Source organism: Bos javanicus, chromosome 9, assembly GCF_032452875.1.
Source record: "Bos javanicus breed banteng chromosome 9, ARS-OSU_banteng_1.0, whole genome shotgun sequence".
NCBI lineage: Eukaryota > Metazoa > Chordata > Mammalia > Artiodactyla > Bovidae > Bos > Bos javanicus.
This window is the reverse complement of record NC_083876.1, coordinates 11,764,436-11,788,155: the sequence shown is the minus strand read 5'-3', so window position 1 is coordinate 11,788,155 and position 23,720 is coordinate 11,764,436. Positions and strand designations below refer to the sequence as shown.

General features: G+C 38.6%; 1 protein-coding gene across 35 annotated transcripts in view; it reads right to left on the bottom strand.

Moving 5' to 3' along the window:
- Window positions 1-5,361: 5,361 nt before the first annotated feature.
- The window catches only part of LOC133253673 (regulating synaptic membrane exocytosis protein 1), a 256,940-nt gene continuing 238,581 nt past the window's right edge, over window positions 5,362-23,720 (bottom strand). For all 35 annotated transcript variants that reach the window (XM_061427167.1, XM_061427170.1, XM_061427172.1 and 32 more), the window contains 5 exons: window positions 18,248-18,386; window positions 13,911-14,023; window positions 10,306-10,407; window positions 9,591-9,730; window positions 5,362-7,642 (listed from right to left, as the gene is read on the bottom strand). In XM_061427167.1, the coding sequence (XP_061283151.1) occupies window positions 7,424-7,642; window positions 9,591-9,730; window positions 10,306-10,407; window positions 13,911-14,023; window positions 18,248-18,386 (713 nt within the window). In that variant the 3' untranslated portion in view covers window positions 5,362-7,423. The remainder of the gene's footprint in view (window positions 7,643-9,590; window positions 9,731-10,305; window positions 10,408-13,910; window positions 14,024-18,247; window positions 18,387-23,720) is intronic.

Below are 23,720 nucleotides of genomic sequence, written 5' to 3'. Positions count from 1 at the left end.
TTGTCATAGCTTTTATTTCAAGGAGCAAGCGTCTTTTAATTTTGTGGCTGTAGTCACCATCCACAGTGATTTTGGAGGCCAAGAAAATGAAATCTGTCACTGTTTCCACTTTTTCCCCATCTGTTTGCCATGAAGTGATGGGACCAGATGCCATGATCTTAGTTCTTTGAATGTTGAGCATTAAGCCAACTTTTCACTCTCCTCTTTCACTTTCATCAAGAGGCTCTTTAGTTCTTCTTCACTTTCTGCCATAAGGGTGGTGTCATCTGCATATTTGAGATTATTGATATTTCTCCCAGCACTCTTGATTCCAGCTTGTGCTTAATCCAGGCCCATATTTCACATGCTGTACTCTGCATAGAAGTTAAATAAACAGGGTGACAATATATAGCCTTGATGTGCTCCTTTCCCAATTTTGAACCAGTACGTTGTTCCATGTTGATTTCTAACTGTTGCTTCCTGACCTGCATACAAGTTTCTTAGGATGTAGGTAAGGTGGTCTGGTATCCATCTGTTTCAGAATTTTCCACAGTTTGTTGTGATCTACACAGTCAAAGGTTTTAGCCTAGTCAATGAAGCAGAAGTAGATGTTTTTCTATGATGCAGTGGATGTTGGTAATTAACCTCAGGTTCCTCTGCCTTTTCTAAATCCAGCTTGTACATCTGGATGATCTTGGTTCACGTGTTACTCAAGCCTGTAATGAGGCTGCATAACAAATAACTTCCAAGTCTTTGTGGCTACCAAAACATTTTTTATTGTGCACAGGTCTGGAGCAGCTCTGCTTCAGTCTGGGAGGTGGATGCAGGTCTGCTCTACACAAAGTTCATTCCAGGACCAGGTTGAATGAGCAGTGCCAACCTGCAGGGAGGCCTTCCCATGGAGAATTGCATTTGCTGTGTCACAGCACTAATTCTTCCTGTTAGGTACTAACCAGCTCATCAACCAGCCCAGGAGCAAGTTGTTTGTATGGAAGCAACCTAAATGTCCATCGATAGATGAATAGATAAAGAAGATATGTACGCACACACACGTATACACACACACAGATATATACATATATGTACTACTCGGCCATGAAAAAGAAATGAGATGATGCCATTTGTAACATCATGAATAGACCTAGAAATTATCATACTGAGTGAAGTAAATCAGATAGAGAAAGAAAAATACCATATGATATCACTTATATGTGGAATCTAAAATATGGCACAGATGAACATATCTACAAAACAGAAACAGACTCACAGACATAGAGAAAAAACTTGTGGTTACCAAGTGAGGCGGCAGTGCATGATTGAGAAATTGGGATTAGCAGATGTAAGCTAGTAAATATAGGACAGATAAACAGCCAAGTCCCACTATACAGCACAGGGAAATATATTCAATATCCTGAGATAAAACATAATGGAAAAGAATATGAAGAAGAATATACCTATATCTAAATATTTATGGCTTCCCTGTAGCTAAGACAGTAAAGAATCTGTCTGCAATGCAGGAGAGTTGGGTTTGATTCCTGGCTCAGGAAGATCCCTAGGGGAAGGAAATGGCAACTCACTCTAGTAGTCTTGCCTGGAGAATCCCATGGACAGAGGACCGTCATGAGCTACAGTCCATGGGGTCACAAAGAGTCAGATGTGACTGAGCGATAAATACCACTACTACTATATCTGTATCTTTATAGCTGTATATGTAAAACTGAATCATTTTTCTATACAGCAGAAATTAACACAACATCATAAATCAACTATACTTCAATAACATGCATTTAAAAATGATAAGCTAGTCACCTGGTCATTCCCATGTCAGTGGCAAAGTGATGTAGATTGTCATCCTGTTATATTGTGAGGGGGTGCAAAACAACATGGCAACAGGTCTGAGTGTGTGATCCTTTCAAAAGGAGTGAGGAATTGGACACATAATCCAGTCTTCAAGGTGGAGGATGAGAACAATAAGTAGAGGAGAGAAAAACTTCCAAGAAGGAAGTTCTCAATAGGCGATGCAGAGGAGGGGTCAATAACTATGCTGAGAAAATGCTGTTGGATGTGTCTGCATTTCAGCAAAGTGGTAGGGGCACAAACCACCCACCACAGGGATAGAATGGCCATATTTACCCAATAAAAATACAGGATGCCAAGTTGATTTTGAATGGCTGATAAAACTAATTTTAAGATGATTTTTAATTACTCATTGTTTATATGAAATTCAAATGAATGTGGATATGTTGTGTTTTGATCTGGAAGCCTTCCACAGGGGTGATGAATAAGCAGTAGGTGAGGTATTGGAGGCAGGACTGAAATGATCATTTTAGGGAGGGATAAAACTGACGGATCTAGGTAGTAGTGAAAGGTTCTCCTGATGATGAAGACCTAATCCAAAATATAAGAGATCATCTCACACACACGTATGGTGTGTGTGTGTGTGTGTGTGTGTGTGTGCTAATATTTCACATTTTGGAAGATGATGGGAGAAAGGAACAAATTTGAGTAGTAATTGTATACTGTGACCTCAGAGCATCTCTTTGTGGTGATTCAAACAGAACAAAATAGCCAAAACCATGACTTCTAAGACTTTGTCCTGATAGGAACTTAGAGTAAACCTGCATGGGACCAACTACTAAAAACGTCATTACCTGGTACCCGTGATTTGCTCACGTCTGCTTTGCACTCAGATATGAAGACTTGGCATCTCTTGTGCCCTGTTGATAAGTATTGGAGGGGAATTGGGATGGCAGTACAAGTCAAGTGTGGGGGCTGCAGAGTGGAGGGATGACCTCTGGGAGCTTCTGGGGAGAGGGCACTCTACATCTCAATGATGATCATTGAATATGCTTTGGAAGCAAATAACTTAAGAGAGTGCATGGGATGACTGGGAAGACCCAATAGCTCCATGGGTGGATTCAACCCTAAGATGCAAAATTTTGTGACTGATGAAGAACTGTAAGAACTACAGTTATTACATCGTGTCTGGGGACAGATGGGGAGGGGTACCCAAGACAGTGTTGCCTTGAAAGGATCAGTCTGGGGCTCAAAGACTACTTTGTTCATTCCTTTACCCTTGCCTTGAGTGGAGAGATGAATTTGGGTTGGAGTTCTTCCCTATTTTGTGGACTCGTCGTATGTGAAGGTTGAGCTCAGCTGTGAACACTGAGGGAAGATGCCAAGTGCTGAGAAGGCAGGCTCTGAAGATAGCGAGACCTTGGTGGGTATTCCAGCTCCATCACTAAACCTGCACTGCAACTTTGACCTGCAGCTTAACTGCTCCATGCTGCAGATCCTTTATGGGATGTAGGAGTCATAAGAGTACTTAACTCACAGGCTATTGGGGAAATTAACTGCAACCCATAGCCCTTTGCATGCAAATCAAGCATGTATCATTGCAATTATTTCTTTAGGTAATGATTACTCTCAGTAGACATGGGGTTCCTTGAAGATAGTATCTGTTTTGCTTTTATATCCCAAGTACTTAATATCTAGTACCCAACAAAGTTCTTAACACTGTTGGTTAAGTAAAATCAGATCACATATTTCAGGCTGAGATTTCCAGAAATTAACTTGTCAGAGTCAGCAAGAAATCCTGAAGATTTAGCAAAATGGTCACCCTTCTAGTTAATTCCGCTCCATCATGCAGGCCCTGAAATCATAACACCATGCAATCCTATATGACTTGAAGATTGATTTCTGCTTCTGTGCCTGTCCAGACAAAGAATTCTTGAACCACATTCAGCTGCATCCTCTTTCAGTGACCGAAGTGCCCCCTCCCACCCCCAGTGATGTGCTGTAGGGCCATTAGACAGCTGTGCTCTGACAGGTTGTTTTGAAATGAACTGATCAGTTGTTTTTGTCTCCTGTTGACCCAGCCTCACAGATAATTTCATGTCTTGTAGACCAAACAACTGGCTGACTCAGTAGGGTAAAATTCAGTCAACTGTTTAAAACACTCTAAACAACTGATTGTCTCCAATTTGATTTTGATTTAGTTGTGTTTACTTTGATTTACAAAGTTAAAGCCACTGTGTTCTGTAAAATTTTAAGGGTTCCTAGAAGGTGGACACTAGATCGCAGCAATTATCTTACAGGAATGCAACACGAAATTAATGCTCACCAAGTGTCATGAGGGTGACAGTGATGAAATGTATGGAACTAAGCGTGACTCTGTGGAGCTCCTGGGCACAAAAGCCTTTCTGCATCCCTGGTTAATGGTGGGGGAAACAGGCTTCATTCAGCCTCCATGACCTTCCCAGAGCTCCAAAGGTCAGGTTCAAACAATTACTAACCAGGGAAGGGAGGGGGTGTGGAGACAAGGGAGGAGCAGTTGAGAAACAATAGTGCAGCTTTGGGGCAGGGTCCTGATTCGGCCTCAAGAGATACACAGAACAGTATCTTTGAGCTGTCTTGCAGATACTGAAACTCCCACCAGGTAGGAGAAGTTAACTTCATGCTGCCCACAAGCACAAAGATATCAGGCCAGTTGGAACCGGAAGGTTGATAATCCCGACTCCCTCTTCCCTCACCACCAACGAATCAGAACATTGTCCATAAGCTGATCATGCTCTGCTCCTTGAACACTTGAATACTCCTCACTAGCCCCTGCAGGAGGGGACACACAGTTTTGAGTGCATTAGCCCACTGTGTCCCCCTTTGCCCAGTTAAGCAATAAAGATATGTTTTCTTCTTCACCCAAACTCTTGTCTTCAAATTTTAATTCAGTGTTGGTGTACAGAGGCCAGGTTTGGCATCATATATGAACACACTTTTGGGGAAGAGAAGAAAATGTCATAAAGTTGAAGTAATAAAGCCAACAAATTTTATTTAACATACTACTTTTGGAGACTCAGCTATTATCTTTGAAGATATATTTATTCTCAAAGATTCTGTTGGAGATGATATAACATATTGTTTGGTTTAAGTTGATCAACCCTAAGGCAAGTTTCTATGAGTCAGTCGGGGTACCAGAAGGAACCAATGGAAGGAGGAACCAGATGCTTTGGTAACAGGTGCAGGAATTGATACTTTGACATATCACACGCTTGAAATGATTAGGCAGTTGGACAACAGCATACTTAAAGAGCAGCAGAAAAACAATCTTCCATTTGATTCTTACTGAGATTTATTGTTTCCAGTAATGCCACTTTTCAGAAGTAAACTCATGTGCTCACTTAGACAGGCTGACAGAGTAAAAAATTGTATGTGGTGCAAAGTACCCTTTGGGCTGGAGATGAAGACACACACCGTGCAGTGACAAGTCAAGTGCCCCCAGCAGATGACAAATCCCACCTCCCTTCCCGCAATCCAGCTCCCCTCTTGCCCAGTGGAACCCACAATGAGTATCTGGCACAACACAGAACACAGATGGCTGTAGACTGACATGAAAAGTAAATTTTATTAAACATGTTTACATACATGAGTTGGAAGTTCATTTAAAAGCACAGGGAAGTGTTAAGACAAGTGGTCAAATAGAAAGATACTACCCAATTAGAATCAGTTGATCGTTGGCCACTAAGACAGAACAGTATCTAGCAGAAGTACACCAATGCTTCAGTCCTTCCTGCTCAGCATGGTGACCCGTGGTCAATCTGTGCCCTGGGAACAATGGGCAGGTCATTCTGGCGTGTGTAAATAATAAATAATTCACTTGGTGCAGGCAGTATGTCTATGGATTAAAACCTATGTGTACACAGTGTCTACATGTGTTACAGCCCCACAGGAGGAATCTACACCAAAATATTTATTAGAAGGAATTTGGTCCATACTACATCACATTTTCCAGAGGGTAAAAAATAAAGTCCATCTACAGACATTTCACCTCAGACTCACAGATGGAGTCTGGCTAAAACTTGCAAAATGTCTATAACAAAAATGGATGGCTTAGATTTCTTGGTTATTTCAGTAGAGTAATTAACAAGCAAACTGTACAAGTACATGCAACATACAAGCTGGCCTATGTGGAACTAACATACATTATTAAATAACCTTTTGTTTCTTTTCTTTTTTCCTTTCTTTTTTTTCATCCTTTTTTTTTTTTAATAAAACGTGCATGCAGCTTTGAACAGTTCCAAGTCATGCTGCTCTATTTGTGGAGTCACAAAAGTGGAGGGACTCATAAAAGGAGGGAGAAGGTCTTGATGCACCTGCAGAGTCTGCAGTTGTTAGCACAGATACAGAAGGTCACAAGGGAATTCAAGGCCAAGAAAAACTCAGATGAAGAAAATGCAAATTGAACTGGACTTTGTTTTATTTCCCCCACCCCAAAGTAAGATACTTTGCATTAAAAAAAACAAGCATTGTGCTTGCATCAATTTCAAAGAAATGTAAACTAAAATTTGATAAAAATCATTAGTTTAGTGCAGAATATTTCAAATGAAATTTCCAGTGGAATATTAATAGCCCATACCATGTTCTTGCCAGGACGGGTACTAAGTCTACACTGAGATGTGGCCAAGGAGCCTGGGCATCATTCAAAGTGTCTGAGGCTCAAATCCATTTCTAGTCACCATTTTGGGAAGTCAAACATATGGTTTGTACACATGAGCATATACTTGCTTTTATTTTGGATGTCAGGAAGGAAAAGGCATTACAAGGAGTGTTTCCAAGGTACAACGATGCATTTAGGTTAGTTCCCAGCATTCGCTGCAGACTCAGTTCTGTAAAAGTCTTCCATGCAAAACAATGGAAAACATAAATTAATGATTTAGAACACAGACAGACATGAGCTCCATTCAAAACAGTGATTCTGTGATTATTTGTTTTCAGAAGATCACTTTCATTGTCTGGGTTTCTCATAAGAACTTGAAGAATCATAACGCAAAAGTTAGTGAGGCCCTCATTGGCCTCACTTTGTCTCATGGTGCACGCTCTGCAGAGATGCTACAGAGACTGCTTCAGCCCTTTTTTTTTGGTGCTTTTGGAAAAAGAAAGGAAGGGTCTCTGTAAACATCACGAGCCCTGTCATGACACAGCTGAAAACGAGTAGAAACAACAAATGCAGTGAAAACCGAATTAAACCAAAACAAATCTGAAATCAACTGAAATCAACAAACAACACACAAACAAAACTTAAACACCGGGGAAATAACACTCCTTGTGGTTTGTGCAAGAAACACATGAAATACAGCTTTTCACAAGAGTGACAGTTTCCAGTTGGTTCAGTTTAGTGTGTGCATGTGCACGCGCGTGTGTGAATTTGCAGTTTCCTTTCTTTCATTTGTTAGAAGCATCAGTGATTCTCTAGCACGTTGACTCTTCCTGTATTTGATAGACTGCCTTGTTCTGTCATGTGAAGCCAGGTTTTAAACAACGATTGGGACATATTATTGAAAAACGACTACAGGCAAAACACAGGTTGATTGTCTGTCTCCAACAATGCTCATGAAATATCTGGTTCAGATTATTATCCTGAAGGTAGAGTCTTAGTGGTGTGAGTTCATTAGGACCGGATGCAGGGGGGCCCAGTGGAACTTTCCAGAGATGACTGGGAAGCCCGGCGGGTCAGAGGGGTGAGCGTGGGGTCGACCAGTGATGACGGTGGGAACAGCTTGTACCAGCCGATGACCATGCTGGAAAGATCGAGTTCCTCCAACAAGATCTGAGCCACCCCCATGAAGCATTTGTGGTCCATTCTGCCGTAGTCCCCCCAGACAATCACCTGCAGAAACAGAGAGTGCAGGAAACTTGAGCTCCTCTCCTTCACACACGAAGAGCTGAGAGCAAACTGGTCTGTAAAACTGAGCCAGACAGGGAAGGAGGTGAAGTGAATAAAACTAAGACCAAGGAGACTTAATAATTAAAAGTATTCAGGTACCCTGAGACACTTCATCATGATTTTTTGATTTGATGGAATACATACTATATTTTCCTAGTCCATGAGGGGTACTGTCTATATAAACCATGTTAAAAACAAACAGGGAAGCTTATTTACTTATCAATTCAAAACCTTCTTTAGCAACTATTGTCTAGTGAGCAATGGGCAGGACCACGGAGATATACAGATTAAATTTTGTGCAAGCTAGGAGGGCAAGATAACCCAACTTCTGGTACCATGGAGTGTGTGCATGGTGGAATGTGCAAAAAGAATGAGAATATTCATTACAGTTCTTCTATATTATAAACTTGTTACTGAAGGGACAGACTGAACAATAGTTATAAGCTGGTGCCTTTTGAGGACTTGCCTGACAGTTTTGACTTGATCAGAAGATTAATAAGTCAGTGAACTGACAGAACAATCTGACACCAAAACCAACCCTTGTGGTGTCAGGTAAGATTCCCATTACACTTACTCCAGGCTCTGTAGAGGTTCCCAAATGAACTCACTCACCTGTTTTACAGAGGCAGGGGTGGCAAATCTGTTTTTCAATTTACTGAGTAACCTTGCCAAATCATTTAATGCCTGTATTTCTCAGACATAATCTTTCAAAAGGGGACAATGCAGATAGTGAAATGGTCTATGACTAAGCTGATATTATAGAATGGGTGTAAAACAAGGGCTTTTCAATAAATAATTTCTGGACAAATAATCACAGAAACAGGAAAAATAAAATTGGACCCTACTTCACAACATAAACCAAAATAATAAAACTTTATGAAAATAATATATTTATAACTTTCAGGTTATGTATACCCAATATATTTATAAAGAAGGATAAAAATAAAGAAGGATTATACCTAATAAGGTATAAAGAAGGATTTTTTAAAAACTAAGTCAGAAAAAAAGCATAAACAACATAAAAGTGGTTTTTTAAAAAGTATATTTAAATTGAGAACTTCTGTTCATCAAAAGATGTAAAGAGTTTGGTGAAAGAAAACTCACAGTAGGACTAATGTGTGTGTAATTCATGTAAATAACAAAATACCAGTATCCAGAACAGCTTAAAACAAACAAACAAACAAAACTTCAACAAGCTCAAAAGAGTATCAGGTAAAACGGTTAATTTTTCACACAAGAGAAAACCCAAATGGTCAATTACATATGAACAATTTGTTTAATCTTATTAGTAGCTATAGAAATGCAAATGAAAAGCCAAAAAAAAAAAAGCTGGGGGCAGGGCAGTGGTGGTCAAAATATTTAGAAAAGATAACATGTGGAAGCAGCTAACAGTGAAACGGACACTCAACCAGTCATGAATATTTGCTTCCTTTCCTTTCTTCCTCTTTGCATCATGTCTTGCTCACTAAACTATTACTAACATTGGTTGCCCTAATTATCTATCTATCTATCCATCTACCTGTCTACCCACCCATGCATACATTTTTCCATCCATCTAGTCTATGTATTTATATATCTGTCTATCTACCTATCTCTCCATCCTTCTATCTATCTCGTCTAAACATCTGGTCTACTTATCTAACATCTAGAAGACGAAAGGGGTGCAAAGTAGGGCAAAAGTACAAGGAAAGGATGAGAGAAGGGAGAAAAGGAGAGTGAAAATAAATATCTTGTTCTCCATTGGAACCTAGAGATATTTTACAACCACATATCACTTATACTGTAAATTAATAATTTGGAATTTATTATCTTTCTGTTTGCCCACCTCTTCAATGTTGGTGTAGACAGTAGGCCTGTTACAGTGTAAAAAGACAAACCAGCTAGGACTGACCTGAAGGACTTTACCCTGTGGACTTTCATCAAAAACCAGGGACTGTTGGTACAAAGGGTCAAGGGTCTTTCGTGCAATTCTTGTCTTCTTCTTGGCTATGCAGGCCCCATTCTCCAAAAGATACACTTTGACATAAGGAGCTGAACAAAGGTAACATTAACAGATAACAAGTTAATCCTTCAAATTAAATTGATTTTATTAGCAAATGCTTCCTTAGAGAAGTAGAGATGCTTACTAAAAGCTTTCCATTGATTATTTAAATCATTTGAAGTCTTCAGTGCTCCATGAACGCTACCCCTTAAAACCCATATGTTACTACTAACATAATTTTCCTCATTTCAAGTGTGCAAAGTTATGATAAGATTCTGACTTATTTGGCTTATGGCTGGCAATACAACATAGGCTTATATTTTAAAACTCATTTTCTATCTAAAAGCTTATCCTTGTTACGATTCGAACTGAACTTTTATGCTGCCTTTGTACATGGGCAGACAAAAATAATTGACACGAGCTAAGAAGCCATCATAACTAAATTTGTCTTAACACAAGACTTTTCCTAATACTTTCAACAGAGTAATTGTGCAAGGAAAACCCAGATCCACTGTTATACAAAGGACAGATAATGCAACACGGAGAGTGTGCAATTCAAATACAACACGTTTTGAGCTTCTGTCCATGGAAGACTCTCATATGAACAGTTAATTCTGCGTCTTACCAGGTGTGGATTTGGAGCCGGGTTTCTGCGTGAGGCTTCGTGCTCGAATCACTTCAACTTCTAACTGGCCCTTTTTATCCTCCATTCCTATCTGTATATCACCTGCCAGCAGAAGCAAAATGTGTCAGCTTCTTTGCAGTCGCATTCAGTTAAAAAAAAAAAAAAAAGGTCATAACAGACTCCAAATTATGATCCTCATGATCCTCATAAAAAAACTAATACTTAGAGCCCCCAACCCCACTTTTTTTCCCTACATCCAAATCAGGATTTGAATGTTTCTCTTCATTTTTCTGGTACTCATTCAACTTATGAGAGTCTCGTACTAGTTTATAAATTGCTTAAATGTAACAACACTGAAGTATTTAAGAAATTCTGTACCCTAAGGTTTCTTATCCTTTATGTTGAGTATATGAAATACTTAATAAAAAATACAATTATCTGCATTTCCACTATTTAGCAAAAATCTCCATTAATATCTTGATAAATACCCTAGCAATTTCACAATTTGTTAGTTCCTTCCTTCATTCCTATCTTTTTTTCTCTCTCTGGCTATAAGCCTATCTCATCTATCCTCTATTAATCCATCTCTCTCTCTCCATCACTCTATCTATACATCTATCTACCCACCTGCCTCTATCAATTTATCTCACCTCTTTCATGACCATACACCCTCAATTTACTGACCGTATGAACCATGGAATAGGAATGTTATTACCTATTTAACCAGATCCCTGTGGATGGAAATATAGCTTATCTATATTGTTGTCATTAAACAACACTAGAAAGAACAGCTTCATGAAGAATTTTTACACCCATGATCAATTATTTCTTAAACATAAATTCCCAGATTTGTAATCATTAGGTCTAATTGAAGGGACATTCAATAATTTCATGCATACTGCCAACTATCCTTCAGAATGGTACACTGTGATCAGAAAAAAATCTGTCTTCCCATTTCCACAGCCCACTAATAACATTAAGAGCAATATGTCTACTTTTTTGCCAGTCTGATGTTCCATAAGTTATAGTTAGTATTTCTTTGGTTATTAGGGACATTGAACATATTTGCAAATATTTTCAATTTTTATTTCTTCTTTTGTATTCCCTGTTCATGCCCTTTATCCATTTTTAGAAGATGCCAAACTTTTTCTGAATTATATGATACTTTATCCTCCAAAATATTAAATATACTTATTTCTCAGTTGGTTTTAGTTGGTTGAATCATCTTCATTTTCTCAGCTGTGAGAAAGAATTCACTTGTGAATTCTTCTTATTTGCCTCATCTAGTGATCAATGTTGTGGTTCTGGATTGTTCATTAATTTTATAATAATTCTTGTTTTAAACCTTAGCTCCTGGGGACTCTCAGGCTTTTTCCTTTTAATCACATACACAACACAGTTTAAAGAGTCAAACTGTTCTCTAAGCCTTGTTATTAGTATAAAATATTCCTAGTCTCTCTCTCAACTTCTTCCCTTTCAAAAGTCACTGCTTTCAAAATTTGCAATATTTTAACTTTTTATTTTTATTTTTTTTTACATTTTGGCATTTGCATCCCTATCTCTAAATATCATATTCATAAGATACCTTCCTTTTTTCAGTAATAGATATTATTCACCTCTACTTTTGCTTTCTCTGTCTTCCTGTCCCCTGTATACACTTGACATTTTCTGTCATGCTGTTCTCCCAATATTAATATTTATATTATGATTATGCAATATTGTAGTTAAGTACAATGGAATATTGTGATTACTTCTCATTTCCTGGACACTCTTCCTTTTCTCTACGCCCACTTAAGTGTGTTTTAAAAAGTACTTGCTTACATTTTTATGTATTTTTATGCTAATTCAACCCCTCACTCTGTCCTGCTTGTCTAGTTCTTCTACAAAATCAAACACACTAGGTTTTCTATAGATTTAGCTTAAGAATCTGACAGGCTGCAATTTGGACAGGTTGCTTTTAAAGCAGTAGCTGTTTTCTTAGGTTTTCCTTCACTGCCATTCTGGGCATCCTATCCATTTCTCTCTTGTACAAAAGCATTAATTTACTGAATTTCATGCTCCTCCTTTTTAGTTCACAATTTTTAAGTTCACTTAGTTCATTTTGTTGAAGCACGTCCTCCAACAGGTTTCTGAATGATGCTGAGTATTAGGAAAGTGTTTTGAGGCCCTTTGTGTCTGCACATATGTTAGTTCTAGCCTCAGATTTACTAGATGACTTGGCTGGCTATTGTACTCCATGTTGGAAATAAATTGTTAATCAGAATTTTGAAGACAATGCTCATCTTCTGGATTCCACTATTACTACTGAAGAGTCCAGTGAGAATCAGATTTTTAATAGTTTGGATACAATTATTTTGCGTCTTAGGAAAGCTATGGGATTTTCTATCAATATCTGGTACTATAAAATGACATAATATTGTTTTTGTGTTTGAAATATTCTCATGATTTTGCTGACTACTCTGTGGGTCCTTTCAAGCTAGAATCTCATGCCTTTCAGGAAGATATTTATTGCACATGTTACATATAATTTTCTCCATTTATCACCTCTTATAATCTTCATTTATGGTATTTTTGTTAGTAGAAGTTTTTTGATTTATCTGGCTTTGGTTTGGAAATTCTTTCTCACTCCAAGAGTATAGAAACATTAAGTGTTTTCAGGATTTATTAATGTCTTTCTTCACCTCCTGTGTCTCTTTTACAGTTGACTCCAAAATACTACTTTTTTGAGTTCTGAAGTAGGGAGGCAATTTCATGAATTTTTCTGCATAACAATACACTCACACCAACATTCTTGATCAACTGATCTATTGATTTTTCCATGCTATAACGTGCTACCCTTCTCCTACATTTGGATATACTGTAGACATTACATTGACAGAATTTCGATAATTCAAAGATATGTGACGAACTTTATTCATTTTCCATTACGTGTCAAGTTGTTGCTGTTGTTTAGTTGTGTTCGACTCTGAGATCCATGAACTAACTGCAGCACACCAGACTTCCCTGTCCTTCACTATCTCGCTGAGTTTGTTCAAACTCATATCCATTGAGTCAGTAATGCCATCCAACCATCTCATCCTCTGTCACCCCTTCTCTTGCCCTCCATCCTTCCCAGAATCAGGATCTTTTCCAGTGATCTTTTCAGGATCTTTTCACATCAGATGGCCAATGTATTGGAACTTCAGCTTCAGCACCAGTCCTTCCAATGAATATTCAGGGTTGATTTCCTTTAGGATGGACTGGTTTGATCTCCTAGATATCCAAGGGACTCTCACGAGTCTTCTCCAGCACCACAGTTTGAAGGCATTAATTTTTGGTGCTCAGTTTTCTGGAACTTTTTTACGTTCCAGCTCTCACATTCGTACATGACTACTGGAAAAACCATAGCTTTGACTATACAGACCTTTGTCAGCAAAGTTAGGAAAATGCATTGGAAATATGTATCAAGTTAGAAAAATGCATTAGAACTTAGAATAGTCATTTGAAACCAGCAGCAGTTGAGATAAAGTATTCTTCTCACTTGTATTATCAATGCTATTATGCTACTTTAAATAATCTTGTCAAACGTGAAACACTCATTTTCTTTCAGGAAAAATTATTCTTACCCATTGCAGGGGTAGCAAGGGTTTGGCGGCCAACAAGCTGGGCTGGTCCCAATCCATCAAGAAAATCACTGAATTGACTATCTGCGCCTAGTCTCACTCCAGGAAATATTAAACTATTGGCAAAAGGACAAAAACAAAACATTAGATCTCCTAGAACTCTTTTCATTACTTTCCATTAGAATACAGTTCTGAACATGAATCAAACAGTACTTGGGTAACTGGTTTACTTACTGATTCTTTGCATTTCCTCTGAACCAAGCATATGAGGCTCAGTGCTGAACAAGAAAAGATCTACCCTATCAATTTACAGAATATTCAGCAGAGTTCCCTGTGCTACACAGTAGGTACTTGTTGGTTATCCACTTTAAACACAGCAGAGTGTACATGTCGATCCTGAACTCCCAGTATATCCCTCCCTCCCATTCACCTGAAACTAACACAATATTGTTAATCAACTCTACTCCAATATAAAATAAAAAAGAAGATCTGATGCTGAGGAGGGCTTAATTAAAGTTTTTAATGTAGTAAGTTTTGGGCACATTTTACAAGTCCCTACATAAATGTATGACTAACATAAGATATAAGATGTGATATTTTATGTCATGATCTACTTAAATAGTTGCTCACAAGCATTAAGTAACATTAAAGTGCTAAATTTTAAGAAACATTTAACAATTTCTTAAATAAATATTATTTGCAATATTCAGTTCAGTTCAGTCACTCAGTCGTGTCTGACTCTTTGCAACCCAATGGACTGCAGCATGCCAGGCCTCCCTATCTATCACCAACTCTCAGAGTTTGCTCAAACTCATGTCCATTGAGTTGGTGATGCCATCCAACCATCTCATCCTCTGTCATTCCCTTCTCCTCCGGCCTTCAATCTACGCAGCATCAGGGTCTTTTCTAAGGAGTCAGTTCTTTGCGTCAGCTGTTCTAAGTATTGGAATGTCAGCTTCAGCATCAGTCCTTCTAATGAATATTCAAGACTGATTTCCATTAAGATTGACTGATTTGATCATCATGCAGTCCAAGGGACTCTCAAGAGTGTTCTCCAACACCACAGTTCAAAAGCATCATTTCTTTGGCACTCAGCTTTCTTTATAGTCTAACCCTCACATCCATACATGACTACTGGAAAAACCATAACTTTGTCTAGACAGACTTTAGTTGGCAAAGTAATGTCTCTGTTTTTTAATATGCTATCTAGGTTGGTCATAACTTCCCTTCCAAGGAACAAGCGTCTTTTAATTTCATGGCTGCATTCACCATCTGCAGTGATTCTGGAGCCCCCCAAAATAAAATCTTTCACTGTTTCCATCATTTCCCCATCTATTTGCCATGAAGTGATGGGACCAGATGCCATGATCTTTGTTTTCAGTATGTTGAGCTTTAAGCCAAGATTTTCACTCTCCTCTTTCACTTTCATCAAGAGGCTCTTTAGTTCCTCTTTGCTTTCTGCCATAAGCGTGGTATCATCTGCATATCTCAGGTTATTGATATTTCCCTGGAAATCTTGATTCCAGCTTGTGCTTCATCCAGCCCAGCATTTCACAGGATGTACTCTGCATAGAAGTTAAATAAGCAAGGTCACAATATATAGCCTTTTCCTATTTGGAACCAGTCTGTTGTTCCATGTCCAGTTCTAACTGTTGCTTCCTGACCTGCATACAGTTTTCTCAGGAGGCAGGTCAGGTGGTCTGGTATTCCCATATTTTTCAGAATTTTCCACAGTTTGTTGTGATCCACACAGCCAAAGACTTTGGCATAGTCAATAAAGCAGAAATACATATTTTTCTGGAACTCTCTTGCTTTTTCGATGATCCGATGGATGTTGGCAATTTGATCTCTGGGTCCTGTGCGTTTTCTAAATCCAGCTTGAACACCTGGAAGTTCATGGTTCATGTTCTGTGGAAGCCTGGCTTGGAGAATTTTGAGCATTACTTTGCTAGCATGTGAGGTGAGCGCAACTGTGTGGTAATGTGAGCATTCTTTGGCATTGCCTTTCTTTGGGATTGGAATGAAAACTGACCTTATCCAGTCCTGTGGCCACTGCTGACTTTTCCAAATTTGCTGGCATACTGAGTGCTGCACTTTCATGGCATCATCTTTTAGGATCTGAAATAGCTCATCTGGAATTCCATCACCTCCACTAGCTTTGTTCACAGTGATGCTTCCTAATGCCCACTTGACTTTGCATTCCAGGATGTGGCTCTAGCTGAGTGATCACAGCATTGTGGTTATCTGGGTCATGAAGATCTTTTTTACAGTTCTGTGTATTTATGCCACCTTTTCTTAATATCTTCTGCTTCTGTTAGGTCCATAGCATTTCTGTCCTTTATTGTGCCCATCTTTGCATGAAATGTTCTCTTGGTATCTCTGATTTGTAATATTGAATAAATAGTATTTGAAAACAGATTCTTATTACAAAACAAAATGCTTAATTTTTTCAGTTTTGAATGAATTAACATCTTGAATACATTTATATGTCATATATGAGATTTGTATTTAAATGCAAATACGTTTAATTTAATTTAAATTAAATGCAAAAACGTTTGTCTGTTTCTCATCATGCCTGACCGAAGCCCCAGGCTGTATCTTTGCCCAGAGCAGGGACTGTGGTCTTGTTACCTGATGTGTCCAGGGTAACAAGAACCAGGCTGTTCACATATTTAAACTTCAATATGTAATTTTTTGGAATAACAATTTTGTATAAGGGTTGATCTTTTCCAGTGTGGTAGTGAAGCACAGGGAACCTTGGCATGCTGCTGTCCGTGGGGATGCAAAGAGTTAAACTCGACTGAGCGACCGAACAACATCAACCATGCGCTTTCATACATATTATTTGTTCATAATCAAAGGGATTCGACAGAGTATCGATTATTATTCTATCCAGAGACCATAAAATAAATCCGTGAGACATTAAGTGGCTTATCCATGGTGGAAGTATTACTAGATTTGTCAATTAAAAAAAATTTTATTGGAGTATAGTTGATTTACAATGCTGTGTTAGTTTCTGCTGTAGAGCAAAGTGAATCAGTTATATGTATCTGGAAATAGACATATGTCCACCCTCTTTAATATCCTTTTCCCCATAGGCCATTACAGAGAGTTGAGTAGAGTTCCTTGTGCTATACTCTAGGTTCCTATTAGTTATTATCTATCTATCTATATATAGAAGTGTATTTGTTAATTCCAATCTACACTTGTTGATTTTTATATCAGAAAACAGTGTCACCAGTTTTTTATTTGCTCATTGCTTCATAATACTTCAACAAATATTGGTATTTTGTCAGCAAACTTAACTCCTAAACTTCATGCCTTCTGATTTTTGTTCCTGGCTGTATCTTGCTGGGAGAATGCATACCCATCATTGGATCAAATAAAGGGACTCACTACTTTCAGGAATGGGAAACAATATCATGAACATTAACTTGGCAGAATTTATTTTATTTTCTGAACCAAATTAAAAATGCCAGTAAAATAAAATAAATTATTAATAATGAATGGGTAAAAGATATTTGCATGGTAATACATAATTATAGAAAACTTGTACACGGTAAATCCCCAAGTAACCCATTGCAGGATAATACTTAATTATTTGTAAAATCTATCACCTCAGTAACCTGTCAACTATCAAACTATCAATCAGTAAAACCATTATTTCAGTTTCACCAGAAAAATTCTCAAGCATAAGAAAAATGTAGATTTTGTATAAAAAAATCACACTAAGTAAAAAAAAACCAAAAATCTAGTTATATTTTCCCCCAATTAATCAATTTCAAGATTAATGAAAACGCTTTCATCAGAAAAATAACTAAGTAGGTAGATCCTGGGCATTTTTCCTAAGGTGAAAATGAAATGGTGATGTTTTAAACATAAGAAAAATAAGTTGCTATTATAAGAATGTTAGACTTCCAACAACTTGAATCCCAAAATAGTTTGGAGAAAAGCAGGAATATGGACAATTAGCTTCATACTTCTATGTTCTAATTCAGATTTTGGCAACTGGGCCAGATGACGAATTTCCCATGTGAAAGAAGCCAGTAAATGTGGCATTTCTACCATAAGCCTCTGGTCATGGACTTTTCTGAGCCTTTCTGGATAACAAAAAACCAGTTTATCCATGTTAAGCCGCCATTTCCTCATCCCTTTGAGAGGTCTGAGTGACCAGGGGCGGAGGTGTGTCTGTGTCTGTATCCTAAAAGGTCAGGCTGTTTAAAGTGGGTGGTTGAACTCCCAGTTGTACAAAGCAATTTCAGGGTAATGGGGGCCTTGTTACCCTCCCTGTGACTCGGGACTCTCGGCTCCAGGCCTCGTGCATGTGCTGATCCACTTACTTTCCCTCGGAGCTGTAGCTGTTGATGCTGCCGTCCGTGGACTCCCGGCTTGGCTGCCTCACCATCTTCCTCATCTCAGCTGCCATTCCTGTCTCAGTGCTTCTCTGGATGGTGCTTTTCAACTTCTTGTGGCCTGACTCTGGCAGGAGAGAGTAAAAGCAACTCTAAGTTTCTTTCTTTCTTTTTTTCCAGACAGTTTCCCTGGATATGGACTCTGCAAGTACAATTGTTAATTATGCAATAATTCAAGTTTTACTCACAAAAATAATGTCTAAGAGAATACTCTGATAAATTGATCTCTTTGCTACAGGATGCTCTGGCTAAGGAGGCAGCAGTAGAAGGCAGACCACTGCCCAGTTTCAGAGACCACCTGACTCCCAGTGAGCCAAAATGCATCCCTGTATTGTGGCTGCTCAAGTCGTCAGCTTCAGTGAAAAACTGGATTTTGCACTGAATTGTTCTGTGGAAGCTAACAGGTTTCTTCTAATCTGGAAGGTTCCAACTGCATGGAGACAGATCTGAATGACTGGGAATGTCTACAGAAGAGGCACTTGGAACCCAGCATGGAAAATACCACTGTTTTGGTACAGCCAGCTATCCACAATCCTCATAAAAGGAAAAAAAAAAAAAAAAAAAGCAGCATTTTATTCAATGTTTTCTGTAACACTTTAACATACAGGATCTCATCTGAGATAGCACAGAGGTTACCCACATAGGGCTCATTACCGGTTATGTTTCCAGTTGTTAGAGGTGCTTTCACAGAATACATTTTAGAGGTTGAAATGCTAATGAAAGGGTAGGAATCTGTTTGATCTTATTGTTTCTAACTTGCCCTCTACAAGAGCAATGTGTGCTCCTACCAACCGTCATATGGATGCGTCTCTTTTCCCACCTATGGCTCTAGATTCTCCACCTGTGCTGCTCCTGGTTTCTGTCCCACCCACTGGACTCAAGGCAGGGACATCCCCTATGGCAGTAATGGCTGCCATTAGCTTAGTTTGGGTGTTTATGTGTGTCCTGTGGCTCCTTCTTAGACGTCACTCTTGTATGAAGTCACCACGTAAAGCAACATTTCATCCCTGCATGCCTATCAGCACCACACCGCCTGAGAGCAAGAGGCAGCCCCCACGGCATGTTACTCAAGTGAGCCAGCCAGAATCCTGACAAACATTTACCCCAGGCATCCCGAGGCAATGAACAAGGGTAGAACACCAAATTCTACTGAAAATAATGAGATTCATAGCTAGAATAATGAAAGCAAACTTTATATGTAAATGGAAGGGAGGATGCTGGGAACTAGAGAGAAATAGTTAACAGGATCAGCCACAAGGATCTTTTCATTAAGGTGTTAATTTATCCACCCAGTCAGCATTCCTTCCATCCATTCAACCTTCCTTTTATTCATCCATCCACACTTTCATCCATTCATTCCTCCATCTGTCCATCCTTCTTCCATCCATCCATCCATCCATCCTTCCTTCCCTCCATGCATGCATCTATCCATCCCTAGCCCCATCCATGCATCTATGCTTCCCTCCTTTATTCTATCCATCCATCCTTCCCTCCTTCCAACCATCTTTCCTCCATCCTTCCATCTATCGTTCCCTCCATCCATTCTTCCTTCCCTCCCTCTTTCCATCCCTTCCTCCATCCATCCCTCCATCCAAGAAATATTTACTAAACACCAGCCAGGTGTCCCACACTGTTCTAGGTTCTGGGTAAACACTGCCAAATGACAAATTTCCTGTCATGGAGCTTACATGCATGTATTACACAAGAAAGGCAATTAACAAGTCAACAAATACGTAACAGGTCCGGTAACAACTGCTATGGATAAAAACAGGCAAGAGAAGGGGATGGAGATTGATGGAGCTGAGCAGCGGCTTTATAAAAAAGGGGTCAGGGTCTCATCAAACATCGATCTGGAGGATATGAAGGGACTGGGCGGTGGCCCCCAAAGCCGGGTTGGTCCAGGTGGCTGTGCTGGGGAGGTTGTGAGTGATGTCGGTCTGGTCATCAGCCCCCAGTCCACAGGTTTCCTCTGTGACGTTTCCAGTGCTGATGCTGACTCCAGCCAGGAGGCTCTGTGTGCCTGGCTGTACCAGAGCCTGGCTTCTCCCGCTTCTCCTAACGCCTGCTACAGTGCTTGTAGTGACATATGTGTTTGATGAACGAAAAGAAAACATTTAAAAGTTAAGAGTTCTTTATCAATTTGTATTTTTCAAGTTTTTCTCAAAGAGGGGTATGTCTACAGGGTGTCCCCAAATACTTACAGCAGTATTAAAACCTCCAAAGCTTCCAAAATAAATCTAAGTGCTACACACTTCGCAAAAACATCATGTAAGAGGTCGGTTATTGAACTTTCTTTTATACTTATTTAACTTTGTGAGTTTGGGTAATATATTTTTCATTTTAGAGGTTTTGTTTCAAGCCTTCTAAAGAGGGTGGTCATGGACCGATGTCTCACTCATGTTAAGAAATATTCAACACAGAGTTTTGATGCACTCACTATACAACTGTATAAAGGCCCAGGTAACAGCTGTGGATAAGCAATTCTAGCTCTGAATCTTTCTGATTTATATTCAAAGGGCTCTCATATTATCTGGAATGTAAAGGTTCGAAGGATCAGAGTTTTACAGACGTGGAAACTGTACACAAGAGAAGTATAATTCATGCAACAAGTAACTGTCCAGCATTTGAACTGGCCCTCACCTTTTCTGCATGCTGGTGATAGAGCAGTGAATGCAACCAACATGACCTCTGCCCGCTGGAGCTTACATCTTAGTGGGAACAATGGCTTCTTCAGTATCCCCCCCTCATTAGCCTGGAAGCTAGATGAGAAACCTGATTTTCTGAACCTCAGTCTTGTGATCATTCCATTATACCACAGTGTAGGAAAACACAGAGTCTGATCTGATTGACTTTACAAACAAAACAAAAGTTTAGCTATAGATATTTTCATGTATGCATTTTCATATGGGCTTACAAATTCATTTGAAAACATTGAAAAAATCACACATATTCTATACAAGTGTATATAATTATCTGTATTCATCCCTCTGTGCCATAATTGGAGTCAGAAATGGTAACCCATTCCAGTATTCTTGCCTGGAAAATCCAATGGACAGAGGACCCCAATGGGCTGCAGTCCATGGGGTCACAAAATCAGACATGACTGAGCTACTGAGCATACATGCTATAATTACAGAATAAATATGTTACATATATGACATTTTTAATACCAATATAATGTATTAAATCACTAAATATTACAAAATACTATTATGCCTATTAAGGATACCCTCAGTATTTAATAATTACTTGTATCCACTGAAGAATCATTAACCCAAAAAAGACGTGAAGTCTACTGGCAGATGATGTCATGAGACCTTTGACCTGAAACCCTGTCCCAAGTACTATACAAAGAACAAAAGGATTAGAGAACTAGTATATTTTAATATTCTACATTCACAGACATGTAAAAGTTAGTAAAATCCATAATATTGGGGGGGGTAATACTATACTCATGCTTTGGAAAAATAGACATACTTACATAGAATATTCCAAAATGTGTCCTACTTATATATGAACTTTCACTTTTCATATTTAGAAATGCTGCATTTAGAAACAACCTATGGATGTATTAGTTCATTCTGCAAATGCTTCTTAAGCATCAAAGGCCTATAATTTGATAGTCTGATAGCATTCTAGGTGTCAAAGCCACACAAGTAATAGGAAAGCACATCCAGTAACAGCTAGAGCAAGTCAGGGAACATGATGATTCTGGACAAATATCATATATGGCTTATATGTGGAATGGGAAAAACGATATAAATAAACTTACTTACAAACAGACTCACAGACATAGAAGACAAATTTATGGTTGCCAAAGGGGAAAGGGCAGGGGGAGAAAGAAATCAGGAGTTTGAGATTAATACATACAGTACTATATACTAATAAAACTGATAATTAATGAGGATCTGTGGAACGCTCCTCAATGTTAAGCAGCATGGAGAGGAGGGGAGTTTGGGGGAGAATGGATACATGTATATCTATCACCGAGTCTTTTGGCTGTTCACCTGAAATATCACAACACTGTCAATCAGCTATATACCAACACAAAATAAAAAGCTAAAAAAATTACCTGCTGTATAGTACTTGGAACTGGATTCAATATCTTGCATATTGTGTTCAATATATTGTATCCTGTATCATATATCTTGTATATTGTATTCAATATCTTGTAAGAACCTATTCTTTACCAAAGGGAAAAGAATCTGAAGAACAGATAGATAGATAGATAACTCAGTCACCTTGCTGTACACCTGAGATTAATATGACATTGTAAATCATCTGTATTCAGCTTAAAAATAAACAAAGATAATATAAACAGAAAAATAATGACTTTAGATTCTGGATCAGTTCAGTTGCTCAGTCATGTCTTACTCTTTACAACCCCACTGACTGCACCATGCCAGGCTTCCTTGTCCCTCACCACTTCCTGGAGCTTGCTCAAACTTATGTCAGTGATGCCATCCAACCATCTCATCTTCTGTCGTCCCCTTCTCCTCCTGTCTTCAATCTTTCCCAGCATCAGGGGCTTTTCCAATGAGTCAGTTCTTCGCATCAGGTGGCCAAAGTCTTGGAGTTTCAGCTTCAGCATCAGTTCTTCCAAAGAATATTCAGGACTGATTTCCTTTACGATGGACTGGTTGGATCTCCTTGCAGTCCAAGGGACTCTCAAGAGTCATCTCCAACACTACAGTTCAAAAGCATCAGTTCTTGGTGCTCAATTTTCTTTTTTTTAATGTTTTATATTCAACATATTTATTAATAGCCTTGACAGTTTTTCTATAACAAAACTTTAAATTTATTTTAATCTTCTTGTCTCAAAAGAATCTAAGTTTTAAACACATTTCTTCTTGTTTCAATCACCATTACAATTACAATTGCATGCAATATATCAATAGACACAAAAGTGTTTGTACTAAATTGCTTCGTTAAGACGTATCAGTGCATGAATTTCATGGACAGAATTTAGCATCAACTCTACTCATATTTTTCACTTTGGCAGATGTGAGCAGTTCATAGTTAAATAAAGAATAGAGAAAGTTATGTTATTGTATTGTTATTTGGTCATTGTGTCCCAATTCTTTGTGATCCCTGTGAACTGAAGCTTGCCATGCTCTGGCAAAACCATAGCTTTGACTAGATGGACCTCTGTCAGCAAGGTAATGTCAGTTCTTTTTAATATACTGTCTAGTTTTATCACAGCTTTTCTTCCAAGGAACAAGCATCTTTTAACTTCATGGCTACAGTCACCATCTGCAGTGATTTTGGAGCCCAAGAAAATAAAGTCTGTCACTGTTTCCATTGTTTCCCCATCTATTTGCCATGAAGTGATGGGACCGGATGCGATGATCTTAGTTTTTTGAATGTTGAGTTTTAAGCCAGATTTTTCACTCTCCTCTTT